This window comes from Nyctibius grandis, chromosome 11 (genome assembly GCF_013368605.1).
Source record: "Nyctibius grandis isolate bNycGra1 chromosome 11, bNycGra1.pri, whole genome shotgun sequence".
Lineage (NCBI taxonomy): Eukaryota > Metazoa > Chordata > Aves > Nyctibiiformes > Nyctibiidae > Nyctibius > Nyctibius grandis.
This window is the reverse complement of record NC_090668.1, coordinates 13,981,135-13,996,463: the sequence shown is the minus strand read 5'-3', so window position 1 is coordinate 13,996,463 and position 15,329 is coordinate 13,981,135. Positions and strand designations below refer to the sequence as shown.

Below are 15,329 nucleotides of genomic sequence, written 5' to 3'. Positions count from 1 at the left end.
GCCAAGGCTATGTTCAACATTGCTCATACCTTTTCTGACTTCTAAAGCTCCTCTAAATATTTCTGTGGACAAAAGGGAAGTTCAAAAAGAGAATGGCAGGGGCTTTTATTCCTTAAATGAGAGTTGGTGCTAATCCATACTGTACAAGAGCAAACATACCTAAATAAAATATCCATTAACTTAAATCAAAGGTGGATAACCTTTCCCCTAAAAATGTTATGACAAAGACACAAACACTAATATCTGACTTGAAAAAATTTAGGATAATAAAGAATTTTTAAGGTATCAATACCTATTACTGAATGATTCTATTTTTGTAAGACGACAATATTTTTTTACTCCAGCTATCCTGAAAGGAAAAATATGTTCAGTATGGGAAGTTGTTCAACAATAAGAATTTAGCTTGTTGACATGCAGCTACTGTGAAACAGAAAAATACTCTTTTAATTTTAAAGGTAATGTAACAGCTCATATCACTTATATACTTACTCAAAAGGCAACTTCTCATCATTTGGCTTTATGCATCGTACATAATGAGGGGTGGTTGCATTGAGTGTCACCATCAGTAAAGACAAAGAACTCCGGAACTAGAAAATATCAGACATAACAGTTTTCCTAATGAAACATTTACAGCTAAGGAAAAAGTAAAATCTTAGTTTTTTAATTCTTTGTTAGGTTTTGGCTGGACACTGGGAGATTTTCTTAGGGTTTAGATCTTAAACGCAGGAAATGTAACAGTTCTGCTGTACCTAACAGTCTCCTAGATATAAACTAAACACACCTACTTATACCCAGACCTGGAGCACCGCACTGTGGCTGGCCCTTGCTGTACTGAAAAGTGGATAGTCCCCTGTGAATAGTAACAGAATACAGCATCGTAGTCTCAGACTGCCCAGTACACTTCCCTGAAAGTATGAGCATCACATAACTGCATGTTTATGTAGTACCTTACTGCCAACAGTCATTCGGAGTTGTTTGTTAGGTGACTTGAGAACAGGTCTTGCAGATTTGATGTTTATAGTTGAACTGAAAGGTGAAATGGACACTGGATTGTCTTGAAAAAAATTTGCACACAGATGAAACTAAAAGTGTGGTGAAAGAATCACAGTTAAATACTATGAAACTGTAATAACATTTAAATAAAAATTACACCTACTGTAACGTAAAATGCAAAACCCATCCATCTTAATGCTTAGGCCAGGTATTGCAGGACTTGGAACGAGATCTTTAAGCCACAAACAAACAACAATTGAAGAAACAGTTGCAACAATTCTGAGTCTATTATGAAGCACTTCCACATTTCACAGACAAAACTCAACAGCTGTTAGGTAGGCCTGCAAAAGCTATTTCGATATGAGCAAACATGGACATAAACACAGAACTGAGTTAAAAAATAAGACCACTTAATGTTGCATTTTCGCAATGTTTGATTTAAATTAAGAATATGTTTTTTGGTCAGATTAAGTTATCTTCTTAATAGTAATCCTGCAGTCTCAAGGCTGTAGACATCAAAGGGACAGGGACTTCAAGCAGATGGGAAGTGGCAGGCACTTACGAGACATCTGATGTTTTCCCTGACCTGACATTCTCTTAATCTCTTTTGAAGAATAAACAAAGGCAGCTGTTAATAATACGCCACCTATCAAAGCTGCATATAATGACTATAGAATAGAAAAAATTAAGTGAATTGTTCAGTTTCAGGGATTCCAAAACGCTATTCAAGGGAGACATTAAGAAAACAAAAGATACTGAGATAACTAGCAAAGTAAATGCACATATATGAAAAATTTGAATACTGTGGTTTTCTATCTTGTATGTTATTTCGACATTAAAAATACACACTTGTAGAATATTAATAAAAATTAAGACTAAACTAATTGATTCAACCTATGAAAAAATCTTTTTATCAGAACAAATCTTTTAAAATCAGATCTGAACGAATTCCATTAAAATAAGGTATTCAGAAAATGAATCATTACTGATTATTCACAAACCTTGCTCTCTTTCAAGATTCCAATCAATACTTCGTGTACTGTATCTCTGTTTTTTTCCAGAAATCCTTCACATTTATATTCTACCTGTGCAAATGTGTGAAATCATTAACTTTTCAGCAATACATGAACAGTTAGCAAAACAATAATTTTTACTCTCTAAGCTGTGGTGGCCAACAGGTCTTAAACACGAAGCCTGAAACACTGCTTTTACCAGTTTCGTTATGGCAAGCATTCATACATGCATACTGCAAATTTAGAAGCAGGACAAACTGTCAGAATCCACTATCAACTGTGATTTCCTTCTGCCTTCGTTAGGAATTTCTTTCCTCATCTCTTCATTATTCTATGATTTCAAATCCAATACCAAAAAAGGAATACTACATTTGAAATGTAAATAACAGACTAAAATGTGTACAGACTACCATCTTAGCTATTTTATTTATACATTGCACTCTTTTTCTGCCTCTTTACCTTGATGATTGATTTTTATACTCTCAAATTCATTATCTTAAGCACTTATGTTTAAATGGCATGTTACGGGCAGGATTACCAATAAATAAATAAATAGTACTATGCATTGAAGATAGATTTTATAGAAGTTCCAAACAAGTGTGGTTACTATATTTCCTCCATTTCATAAGTTTGTTTCTTTCCTGAATGAGCTACTGCTAGAAACAGGATGCAATAATACTGGATTGTTTACACTCTACCTTATCAGCAAAGTGTTGAATGATGAAAGATGTGTTTGACATCCTCGGCTTTTCAAAGAGTGTGTTTTTATTGACAAAATTATTATATAGCTTTTGAAGCCAGTTTTCATCTGTTCCATGAGGTAACTGTGAAAATGAAAAGGGCAATCTCTTTAATAAAACTCTGCTGGACTGTTAAAAACAGCAGAACTGCTTACTATCAAAAAATCCTGTCTAAATAATGCACCGTCAGTGAGTTACAAGGTCTGATAACAACCAGGTTTTGTCTTTTCAGAATAGCCAGTGGCTCCCTGTAGCAAATTATTTTAAGAAGGTCATACTTATGTTAAGTAGAGTTAAGTCTCTGATGAGCCATAAATCATTTTGTCCTAAGAGAATGCTACCTGCAATCAGGGACAATCTGATCCCTAAGAATGCTAATGAGCAGAACAACAGATAAGCTAATGAGTTCGGGAATATTCTCTAATTTCTCCCATATTACTCCATGGTTTGGATTCTGAGAACTGCCACTTGCCAATATCACCAAAGCACCTCTTAGAGATTATTTTAAGAGCGCTCACCTCTCCTGCCCTGTTCTTCACTGACAAAGCTACTTCAATATGTTCGCAAGCCTAAGGGAACTACATATATAGAAAAAAATACAGATTCAGGAATTGCTACAGTCAGGAGAGAAGCACAGAGGAAAAAACAGTAAGACTAAAGAAGAAAAAGTGAAGATGTAAGTTTGGTGCATTCAACAAGAACTTACAAAAAAAGGAAAGGAAGACTGTTTCTTTGTAGCAGAATTAGTGACTCATGGAATAACTGAATTGTAGAAATATTGGTGGAAGAGACCCCTGGAGACTGAGTACTCCAAATTCCTGGTCGGAGCAAGACTACCACCAACACCAAGCTTCTGTTTGAACTCAAATCCGGTGAGTATCCAAGGATGGGGATCCCACTGCACCTTTGCTTAACCTCTTCTAGTACTGCACTACCCTCACAGTGAAGAAATCTCATTGCTGGGTTAGATTCTAGGTAAGAATCTAGCTTTAGGTTCTTAATTTTATAAGATAACAATAGACTTAAGCGGCTTACAATTAAAATTACCAAATAGAGGCCAAACACATTAATGCTTCTTTTATGAGGAAATTGCTCTGCTTCCCATTTATAAGGAACAAAATATGGATTAACCCACAAGCTTTTTTATGAGCTCGTAAATACAAGAATTTTTAAATTACCAAGCACTCTTCATCCAGAAGTTCTAAAATCCCCATTTTAGCTTCAATAAGGTCAATGACAGGCTGGTTGTCATAGAAGTCTATCAAAGTCCATGGAATATCTTCCTTCATATATTCTTCTTGTTCAAGTTTAAAGACATGCTAGATATGTGAAAATTACGAAAATGTAAGGGTACGATTAAAGAAGCAAATATATACAATGTGTGCAAGTGTGTGATTGTATATATAACATAGAAACAAAATATTTTTATATTTTGTGGTATAGTGTATGTTTATCTTGTAAGAAAATAAACTTAGAAATTTTCATTTATATATAAGTGTATGTATGTATATATACAAAAATATTTTTATCTATTACTGGATAGCCATTATCCAGAAATATCCATTACTCAAATACAAATAGCATTTGCTAATATCCATCATTGATAACTTCAAAACTGAAGCAACACAAGATAAGGAACTGTAACAAATAAAAGAACATACCAGGTTAAATTGCTGCTGTAGTTTTTCATTAGCATAATTGATGCAAAATTGTTCAAAACTGTTCACATCAAACGTTTCAAAGCTGAAACATATGTTGAATAAGAAAAAAAATAAGATGATGCAAGGGTATTGGAGAAAAAAAAAAAACCCTGACAGTTAAATACAAATGGTAGTATCCTTGTAAGACTTTTGAGCTATCCTAATATTTCTAAGAAAATTAAATAGCCATAAGACTAACGAAGATGCTATGGCATTTCAAAACTTCCCTAGAAGTTAATGTTACCAGACACAGCAGAGCTAAAAAAAAATCCAGAGTTAAATCTAAAAGTATCATATCAAAATTTAAATTTAAACCTCATTCACAAAAAATACTAATATATATAGCTGCCGAACACTTCCACTATTCCGGATGTTAAAGAACTTACATGACTACGACCTTTTAGTAGAACAAAACTCTTCAAATTCATTAGCAGCACAAATTGAAAAGTGCCTCTTATCAACTCCAAAGAAAAGGCACAACTTAAAGTAAATTTGTTTCCAGAGACATTCTTACCCATAAATGTCCAAAACACCAATAAAAGTATGTTGTTTGCCAGGGAACTGCAAAGCTTGGTTAATTCTTTCCACAATAAAGTCAAATAAATGAGAATAGATCTTCTTTGCCAGAGCATCCCTTGCATTAACAGCCTGAGCTCTTGTCATTGGCTTTATTACAGTCTCTGAGGTAGTGATAATCTTTCGGTGGCACAACCATTGTGCCATTTTGTCACAGTTTAAATCCAGAAGTTCACAGAATATATTGAGATGTTTATCTTCCAGCTTTAAAGAAGATAAATAAATATTATTAGATTACATTTAATACTTTAGCTGTTGTCTAGACAGTGAAATCCTGGCACCACTGACATCAGACTATGACTTTTATTTTTAGATAGACAAGGGGCTCTGTTCACTTCTTCGTCTGGCAAAACATCAAGAAGAGCTAAAGCAAATAATACTGGATAGAGCTCCTGATATAGAAGAGAAAAACTTAGACTGGATGAGATGCTTTGGATTAAGACACTGAAGGAAAAAGTTACTTTAGTCTATGTTCAGGTGTCCTTGCTTTTTAGACTTGCATAATCTGCCAGGACACATTCTGAGCAGCTTTGACAATGCTCTGCTTCCTGTATCCTGCAGATAGCCCTAAATGGCTTCTCCGACAGCTATGGATCAGTTGGATATGGGGGTCTCTTAAGCCACATTTTGCATTTTGTTTGGACTTTCTGATCTTGGGCACAAAACAGGATTCACATAGACACTCCCTGTCATTCTATACAGATGAAGATGAAGAAATATCTCAAGTGTAGTACACCAGATTTAATGCTGCTCTGAGCTCCAGAGATGAGTAAAACTATTGCTAAAGGATTTCTGGCATAGAATATAAAGAAAATGCTGGTATGTGAATGAGCTACTTCCTTACACTGATGGATGATCTTTCATCTCCAACAGCTGTTATTGCCACATTGCCTAAGTGTAGGATTGCTGCCAGCATTGTGAAAACATCCATCTGAAAATCCCCCTTTAGACCTAAAAAAAAAATTCTTGATTATTTTAAATACTCAGAAACAGTACAATTGATTAATACAGCACAATGCTGGATTACATGCTTTGTTGTGTAGCCAAGAATTTTATAGCATCTCTGCAGCCTACTATGCAAAGCCTTGGTTCCGCCTACTTTCTGCCTGTCTGATCCGATGAGAGATTAGGCATAAACTCCTGTACCTCCCCAAGTGCCAGCCCAAGTCTGATTTGGCTTTCACGTAAGTCACATAGGGGCAAAGCTTTCAATTCCAGTTCTGTCACAGCATGTAGCTTAAGGGCCAAGACTCCAGCCCTTAGTGATTTTGACCATTAACAGTGAACGTCAATTGCTAACAGCCATTTGCTCCTGCCTAGTACTTTTAAAATAGACCAACAGTGCAATGGATAAGCGATGAAAGAAATTATTTTGGTTATTACTACTTAGGTTTTTGACATTGAGAAACAGTCTGCCTTTGCCCATTTCAGAAAAAAAAAAAAACAATTTTTAAATCTATAGAAAAGGTATTCCCAAGAATTTACCCAGTAAGGCAAATGTCTTCTGAGTCTCCACCATATTTGCTCTGTCATCAACTCCTTCTATTACTGTGCTGCCACCCATTCCTGTGTAGTTAAATTCTTCTGCGCTTCCTGTAAATAAGAAGCAAAACTTGTAATCCCGGAAAATTCGAGACTGAGGATAGCCACTTGTTAAAGACTCTTGTAATATCAGAAAATAAAAGATGCTGTCAGATGACAGCTCATCAGCAATGAGCTGGAGGTCCCCTTTTCCGAGAGAAATCCAGGTGCCTAACTCAGTTAAGCTGACACAAATTAGTATTCATAATTCCTAGCAATCTTAATGCTTGATCTAATAAACAAACAGGAACGAAAACTGAGTAAACATATACCTAAGGTCTGCCTCTCCCAGGTGGCATTAAAGCTTCTCTGTAGATAAATGAATCAAGCCCCTAAACTGTCATTATGGCATCTGTCACTACAGAAAGTATTAGAATAAGATTTTCAAAGACACTTAGGTACTTGATCATGCACTATTGAAGTTACTAGGGATTGGCTACCAAGTTCAATACAAGCAGGGTTAATAGTTAAGCAACTTAAAAATGCAAGTCCCATTGTAAGTCTGTGAGATTTATCCTATAAAGCACTTAGCATCCTAGCATTTGAAAATCCAATCTTCAAAATACTGCACTGCAAAAATGAAGAGTACGTTATTTTCTTGAGACCTACCCAATTTAAGATGCTTAAATTCAGGTTGCATAGCAGATGCACACAACTGATAAAATATATGGTAGTTTCTCTCATTCTCTGACTGTAAATTAAAGCAAAGAATACCATTACAAAAAGAAAAAAAAAAAGAAAAAAAACCCAACCAAACAAAAACATTCAATATTCCACGCTACTATAAAGAGATAATGATACCTGAACGCTAAACTCTGCTGCAACAAAGTTTGGCAAAGAAATTTCCCAATACTAAAATGGCACATCTTAGACTTCAATAAGAGCTTTGGAAGTGATAAATTCAAGTGTACTTTATTTCCATTACCGATATGCTGAGTTCTTTCCCCAAGGCTGTTACTCTAATAATTTCTTCAGCCTGAACAACCATCTACTAATAAGAACTGACAAATACTGTAACGAACAACTGTGTAGGAGTGCCAGCTGAAACACTGCCCCGTTGTAACTCAGAAAACTCTCTATTTCCAAAACATCCTTCAGGGGGCAGATATATAGAAGTATTTTTCACAGTACTTAGAACGTTACACCACTACTAAAAACTTCGTAAAAAGTTTTATAAAATTAAATGCTTTCTTTAGTAGATTATCACAATTATGCTCTGAAACTTTAATGAGTCACATGCAATAAGCCCTGGCCTTATAAATTTTCAGCCATTTTTTTACTGAGCCTCCCTCTGCCCTACGTACGCTGTTCCTTTCCAGATACAACTGGCACATGTTACTATTGCAACTGAAAGTCACAGATTTCTCAAATACTTCTTGCACTTATCTCAGGGAATTATCCCCGAGACATATCCTCCACTCAACATAAGGAAGAACATGGAATAAATTAGTTTCTTATTATAAATAAGATTAGCTCCTGTTAAAAAATAAATCAAATACTGATTAGACGTACTATTCAGAACTCCACATAACATTTCCTATATGAAACTAGTAAAGGATAGTACAGTAGCTATATTGACATTGACTGTTTTTAACTTTATTTTACCCACCTGAAAGACAACTCTGGATTTCTCAAGCAGGTATGTTCTCATGTTAGCTCCAATGATTTGGTAACTCTGATCAAAACTGATTTCAGTGTATTTTCCAAATCGACTGCTATTATCATTCCGCGTGGTTTTTGCATTGCCAACAGCCTACAAAAATTATAAACTTTTAGAATTTGTTTTACTTGCATCTTTCATAAGAACAACTTTGTCAAAACATGACTCGACTACAAGTTCTTAAAATCAAAGGTGTTCAAGGATCAATCTCAGCATTGAGCTGAGAGATTTAAATTTTGAGGCCCAAATTTCAAGATAAGCCTCAACTCAGATAGTATAACACTACATAAACTGAGTATTAGAGAAAATATGTTTTCCCGCCATAAGGAACCTTAACCAGTTTCCATTCCAATTAATAAAAACAAACAACTTGTTCAATATTGTTTTCTCATCATCTAATTAACAGGATGTGGTCAGATAAAACTCTGGAGGCAAACTAGTGCCTCCAAAGGGCCACTGGTAAATTAGGCAGAGCGCCTGGGTGTTCCTGAAGCTGACTACCTCTTTCCATCAGTAACATTCAGAGGCTAAAATTCTAATTCAGATATCTAACTCAGGCAGCCATAACATCCCTAAAGATTTCAAACAAAGATTCCCAGCAGCTCTCAGAATTCTTTGCTTGATGTGTACAGACTTGACAGTTACTCTCTGAAACTTACCTCAGTTATTGGATTGGATGCCAATACTTTATCCTCCACATGTGCATTGCTGCTTGACTTACTCACAGTGGCAAAGTATCTCATAGCGTATCTTGCAGACACAGTCTTTCCAGCTCCTGATTCTCCACTGACTATAATAGACTGATTTTTGTTATTTCTAAAACCAAGTAATCAGACAGTTCAAATCAGAGATGTCTAAAATGCATGTATAAATATAAGAATTATATATATGAAACAAATGTATGAAAATGCAGCTGTGGTCAACTCTCATATCAGTTCTATCTTTCATCTGTTCTTCTCTCACTCCTCTTTGGTTGTGACCTCTAGGCTGATGTCATTGCTATTCACTCAGCTAAGACAGTGTTTTGCCCCTCATCACAGAATCACAGAATCACAGAATGTTAGGGATTGGAAGGGACCTCGAAAGATCATCTAGTCCAATCCCCCTGCCGCAGCAGGATTACCTAGACCATATCACACAGTAACAAGAATGAAAATAGTTATGAGTTCTAAAAATTCCTCAGCTGGTTAAGGAATTACTCCTCCTCTAGGTAAGTTAACCATTCAAAGGTATTCTTAATAGCCAATGGCATATACACAGTTAAATTAAATTACAATTAACACTGACTGCCACTAGACTTGAAGTGTGGTTTATGGACATTAAGCAATATACTGAACCTTGCCATTTGCTTGTATGCTTCTTCTGCCACAGCAAATATATGTGGATCCATGTCCCCCATGTTTTGCCCACTATATGCATGGATAATAGCATCTCCATATATTGGCAACTGTTTATAGGGGTTTATTGCAACCAAAATTATTCCTACAACCAAATGTACAAAACAGAAACAAAACATAGGTTACTTCAATGAAATGACACTTTTCGGCAACAACCGTTAAACTGATACAAAGTAGCAATATTTTCTAAACTAGGCAGGAGATCCTGATCAACAAACAAGTCCATACTCATACAAAAATGAGTTAACTTGAATGAGTTAAAATGCACTTGAGGAAAACATTACTCACATCATATTGCAAATCCAAGACTATTTTTTGTTATTGTAAGAATTTTTTTAAACCCTGAATTTACTTTGCTTACCACTATAGGTGTAGATAAGCTTAGACTCCACAAAACGAACTTTAAGATTGTGTAGAACAGCTGGTTCGTGGAGATAACTAAGTGCAGTGAGATCATTTTCACCAACGAGTATGTCAGGATTTCGTAGGGGTGGCAAAGCAGCTGGATCAACAGGGTAATTCAGTTCCTGTCAACAAAAATTACTTGAAATATATAAAATGCATTCTGTTTGCATAAACACAAACTGATCTTCTACCTATAGATGAAGTTACAGGGTTGACAGAGCCCTGTCTGATCTTGTACTTCATCAATTCCATTCATCCCACTGAACTTAGGGGACTTGGAGATCATGAAATTAAGATGGAGCTCTTTGTTGTTTATTAAAAAGAAAGCTACGTTCTCTGTATTTACAATATTTTGTATTGAAATCTGTAAAAATTGGAAATGTGTTCAGCTCTCTAAACAGATGCATATTTCAGCTACAGATGAAAACGGTAGACCAGCTGCAACTGAATGAAAGTAAACACCTGGTCAGAACTTAAGGCAGCTCTAAAACTATCCTTACTTGCAACCCTTCAGTTTTCTTTACATAAAGTTTAAAACTCGCTTCTGTTTCTTTCAACAAAACCATTTAATCACGCATTTAATACTTGTCTTTACAGAACAGGGATGCAGAAATACTGTTTTCAAAATATTAAATCTGTAAACAACTCAGATACTAAAATTAACAGATCTTACATAAAGCAACAACTGTAGGAAAAAAAGCAACAGCTGGCTCTGTGAGAGATAACTATGTCTGCCTTGCACTTCTGATTTACTTCAACTTAAGATGAGTTTCAGTGCTTGTTTCAAAAGTGAAGTGATCTTCGAGGTATATGTTCTATATTAATGTTATACAGATAGCAGAATTGCACTCTTCATATTTTTAGGTAACAGCTGTTTACTGTACAAATTTCAATGACAAAATTCTGGTCACTGCAGGGTTAGCATAAAAGAAAATATGGACAGTGAGTCCTATGAGTCCTATGTTTCTACATAAGGATCTCAGCAAACCCCACAATAATTAAGGCTTTTCTCCTTACAGTTCCATCTTCTAATTGCACATGGAGAAAACGGTCTCCAGCTTTGTAGTTTTTTGTGATTTCTGCAGACTGCCAAACTTCTTCATTATCAGGGATCCAAACCCTATTGTACTACAACAGAAAAACAAGACAATAGTTAGCTTAGCTATTTTCATAACACCAGACCAGCATAAAAAGACAGTTTTCAAAAGTCAAGTGCAACCTAAAAGCTGAAGTGGATGCCAGGACTTTTGTGGATTATCCTGAGCTCTGACCCTTTCAGTGGGATGTATTTTTGTGCTTTAGTTATTCTTTGTGAAAGAAAAAAATGAGAGCAGATTCATTAACCTCAGACATGCTTGTTCTGCTCCTGTTTAGCGTAAAGTCTGCAGAACAACACAGTGTGCAGGAAGGTGACCAAGGGCCAGACTGTTGCCAGGCTCTTCAAACCCTCTAACACTGAACAAAGAGAATAAAATACACTTAAGGCAGAGCCCTGATTTCTAGGAGATTTCAGATGAGCCAGAGAAAGCATCTCATTTACCAGAACTTAGAAAATCACCTCCCTGATTTCAAATACAGGATACTGAACGTAGAAAGCATTTTGCCATGGGCACAGATGCATACACAAGAAAGACTCCGCAGTTACCTTTCTTCTAACGGGACTGAAGCGCGACCTCCAAACAACATCTTCCCCTGTTCTAGGGCGAACTTCAAAGACTACTGGCAGGTTTCTTTGTTCACAACCAATCAGCTGGCTTAGCTGAGCTCAGTCCCAGTAAGGTACTTTAGCTCTGTCTCAGGAAGAAAACAGCCTTCCTAAAAGCACTTATTTCCAATGGATGCAGATGAATTGTAATTTTCTTTCAGGTATTTGAAGAATCGAAACAACAGAATTACCTGTAGCCTTCTGAAGCGTAAATGTTTGAATGTAAATTATGCTCTTCGAACCATCTAGTTCTCCTATGCTGAACTTAAAATGCTGAAGCGTTAGCAACATCTTTAAATGCTCTGCCCTAGAAGCTACAGGAAACGCCCTAAAAGCTTCCTTAAATGGACATAACACAACTGGCAACCTCAGTAAGTCAGGAATTTCTTCTGATGTAGAGTATGTCCTTCTCATCCTGCCAGGGTTTAACAAAGCAGCAGCATCCCTAAAAGCCTCCCTAATGCATCAACTATGCACTAATAGATACTGGTTTTAGTAACATTGAAATTACTTCTGTTCAGAGATTTGCAGTTCAAGACCACTTCTGACACGTCACCAACTTCCTTAAACCTTGGTGCAAAGTATTTTTTATACCGTGTAGTGTGTATCTCAGATGGCAATGATGATAGCATTGAGGACTATAAGGAGAGAACAGGAGGAAGGACACTGATGTCAGAAAAAAAGCCTGAAAATCACCAGTGCATACTAGTACGGAGTTTCTTACCACCATTTCTCCTCTAATTTGTGATAAAGTAACACTAGAGAGCACAGAACCATTCAGTCCCTACTTGCACAAGCAACCATGCTGTATCATCTTCTTCCAGCATCTTTCGATTTTGATAGCCAGAACCCTTCATTTAATTCCCCTACCCTAACTATATTCACGGTCAGTTTAAACCAACTGTGTTTAAATAAACCCATGAGAACTGCTGCAGCTGCTTACTTGAAAAATTAACACCAGTCAAGGATTTAATGAAGTGTTAGCAAACCCACAGATACCCTGGAGACTCACACACCTTCTGACTTTGGTGTTGCAACTGTTGGTTTTGGCACAAATGACTTTTTTCCTCTCTAATTTGGAGGAAGCCCCAGAAGCTCCAGCAGACCCTCAGAACATGAGGCACTTTGCCCCATGAACCCCACTGAACACACTGCCAACGGTGGGTGCCTACAGACTTCCCCGCAAACTGCACCATACCTCAACAGCAGCTTTCTCAACTCTAACCCCTGAGGATCAACACCAAATGATTTAGGGTACGAGGGACTCTCACAGAGATGTCCTGCAAGTTAGTTTGGGTTGCTCAGTTACCTCTCCAGTTGAGTTTTCATTATCTCTAAGGATGGAGATTGACCTTTGTGGTCAACCATTTGCCAACCTGGCACGGATGTCAGGTGATGAACACTGATCGAAACCACAGCCACCTTCATGATACCTTTTTGCTGATGCCTTCAGCATGATGGAATTTTTTCACGCAATATCCAAAATCACAAAGACCTTTTCTAAACAACCCCAAACCACTATGATGACAATGTTTTCATCTATCCGACCAAAGGGAGAAAAACACAGTTTCACAAATATCTATTTAATGGGCAAACGAAAGACATGGCTAAATGAAATCAGTTTTAACTTTGCTTTTTCCATGTGTATCTAAGAATAAATTGACTTTCATGTCATTCCCAATGCTATGCTGATTTCCTGGCTTATAAAATACCTATTCACAGCTGTTAAATTGAATTCTGTATTTGCTGTTATTCTATGTGAGTCAAGAATATCACCACCAAATAGCTTCAGGGGCACATAACGCGTTCCCATGTAAGAAAGTGAACTGCAGTAGGTCACGGACGAGAAAGGGAGGAAAAGCGTGTGATACTGATTATTCAGAAGGTCCCTGCAGTTCCAGGAGCCTCCATTGGCAAATGTACCCGGCCTACCGACGTTCGCTTTCTCCAAACCCTGCCTTGCAAGTAAACAGAAGAGAGTTTGCTCATTTTCGTATCAAGTTACACCCACACTCCTTCCTCCCCTTCACCTGCTGTAACATTATTCCTGATTAAAAAAAATGCATTTGTACTTAGAGCTGATCCGAGCGTGGTACCAACACAAGAATCAATACCAGTGCAGCACAAGGCTAAACAGGAATTCATTATGGCAGCTGCTTCTGCGATAGAAGAGATACAAGCTTACAAATTAGTAACATATGGATGTTATTTCTGTCATTTAAAGCTAAGCAAACAATACATCACAACACTGATGACTACAGAAGTGAGAAACTGCAAAAAATACAGCAGCCGCATTAAGGAGGAAGAATCTTTGTTTTAGTTCCACGTTCTGCCAAACATATTCAATATTTGCATAACAAAAAGAGCGAGCACTCCGCGGTTAAGCGGCCAGGGAAGTGCTGTTAAACTTTAGAATTGCCTAATCGCTGGCTAGCACATCAGAGACCTACACCTGAAGAAGGCTAAAAGCCTCAAAAAAGAAGTATTTCTCTCAAAAAGAAGTATTTTCCCACTTTGCGCTGGTATTTTACAGCCGCTCAGGTGTGCCTTAGCTCAGCTCTCCCACACAGGTGCTGCACCCGCACACGCAGGGCACACGCTCCCTCCGCCAGGGCCAAACCCGCCCGCTCTGTCAGCGACACAAGGGGCTCAACACCTCAACGCGCCGCCGCAACCGCAGAGAGCACAGCAAGCACAGCTCCGGCCAGGTCGGCGTTCCTCGCCCGGCCTGGTCACCCCTCTCCTTCTGCTTCCCCTCGCGGCGCGGCCGTCGCCCCCTCAGCGGCCGCGGGAAGAGGCGCCCCCGCGTCCCTTCAGGCGCCGCCCGTGCCATGGCGGTCCGGTACCCCTGAGGGCCGCTCCCGCCCCGCTCACCTGGGTGTAGAGCTCGGCCAGCGCCATGGGGGCAGAGCCGCCGCCGCGCCGGGCCGCCCGCGGGGAGAGACGCGGTGCGGCAGGTCCCGCAGCGGGCAGGTGGCCGCGGCGCCGCGGTCCGCCCCCGGCCGCCGCCCCGAAGCGGGGGGAAGCGGCCCGGATCCTGGGCCTGTCCCAGCCGGGCACGGCCCTTCCCCGCGGAGGAGGAAGGCGGTGCCCCGCCAGAGGCACAGCTGAGGCGGCTCTGCTCGCCTCAGTGACCCGCAGCAGCCGGGTAACGCATTCCTGCACGTGTGGAGCTTTTTGTGCGGGCAGCTGGCACGCTAACTCCTAATTTTGACAGGTATATACCGTATTGGCAAGGCTGGCGTCTTGGAGACATCTTTAGGGATTAGCAATAGTGGCCACTCTCGCTGCCGGAGGGATCACGAGGGGAGCCATGCCTGAGCCAGTCGGGAAAAACAACAGAAACATTAGTCACCTTCCTCCCAAGACACCATGAAGGAGTTTCTCTAACAAACTTAGAACAAGACAACTCAGAATGCACTCAGTAAGCTTAGGGCACTAATAGATATTATATTTAAATATCCTTTTTGAGGAAGATCTGAATAAACACAGTACCAGGTTTTGGCAGGTGGATATATGCCCAGAGGCCCACCAGCCCTGCCTGCCTCCAAAGAGCTTT

The 15,329-nt window shown here is 38.6% G+C and overlaps 1 protein-coding gene across 1 annotated transcript in view; it reads right to left on the bottom strand.

Annotated features, from left to right (window-relative positions):
- The window catches only part of MYO5C (myosin VC), a 34,969-nt gene extending 20,298 nt beyond the window's left edge, over window positions 1-14,671 (bottom strand). The window contains exons 1-16 of the mRNA XM_068410958.1: window positions 14,645-14,671; window positions 11,083-11,193; window positions 10,022-10,187; window positions 9,601-9,745; window positions 8,923-9,079; window positions 8,213-8,356; window positions 7,213-7,294; window positions 6,508-6,615; window positions 5,867-5,973; window positions 4,961-5,226; window positions 4,408-4,489; window positions 3,925-4,065; window positions 2,705-2,830; window positions 1,995-2,078; window positions 948-1,082; window positions 490-587 (exon numbers count right to left, since the gene is read on the bottom strand). Coding sequence (XP_068267059.1) covers window positions 490-587; window positions 948-1,082; window positions 1,995-2,078; window positions 2,705-2,830; window positions 3,925-4,065; window positions 4,408-4,489; window positions 4,961-5,226; window positions 5,867-5,973; window positions 6,508-6,615; window positions 7,213-7,294; window positions 8,213-8,356; window positions 8,923-9,079; window positions 9,601-9,745; window positions 10,022-10,187; window positions 11,083-11,193; window positions 14,645-14,671 — 1,979 coding nt within the window. The remainder of the gene's footprint in view (window positions 1-489; window positions 588-947; window positions 1,083-1,994; window positions 2,079-2,704; window positions 2,831-3,924; window positions 4,066-4,407; window positions 4,490-4,960; window positions 5,227-5,866; window positions 5,974-6,507; window positions 6,616-7,212; window positions 7,295-8,212; window positions 8,357-8,922; window positions 9,080-9,600; window positions 9,746-10,021; window positions 10,188-11,082; window positions 11,194-14,644) is intronic.
- Window positions 14,672-15,329: the final 658 nt, after the last annotated feature.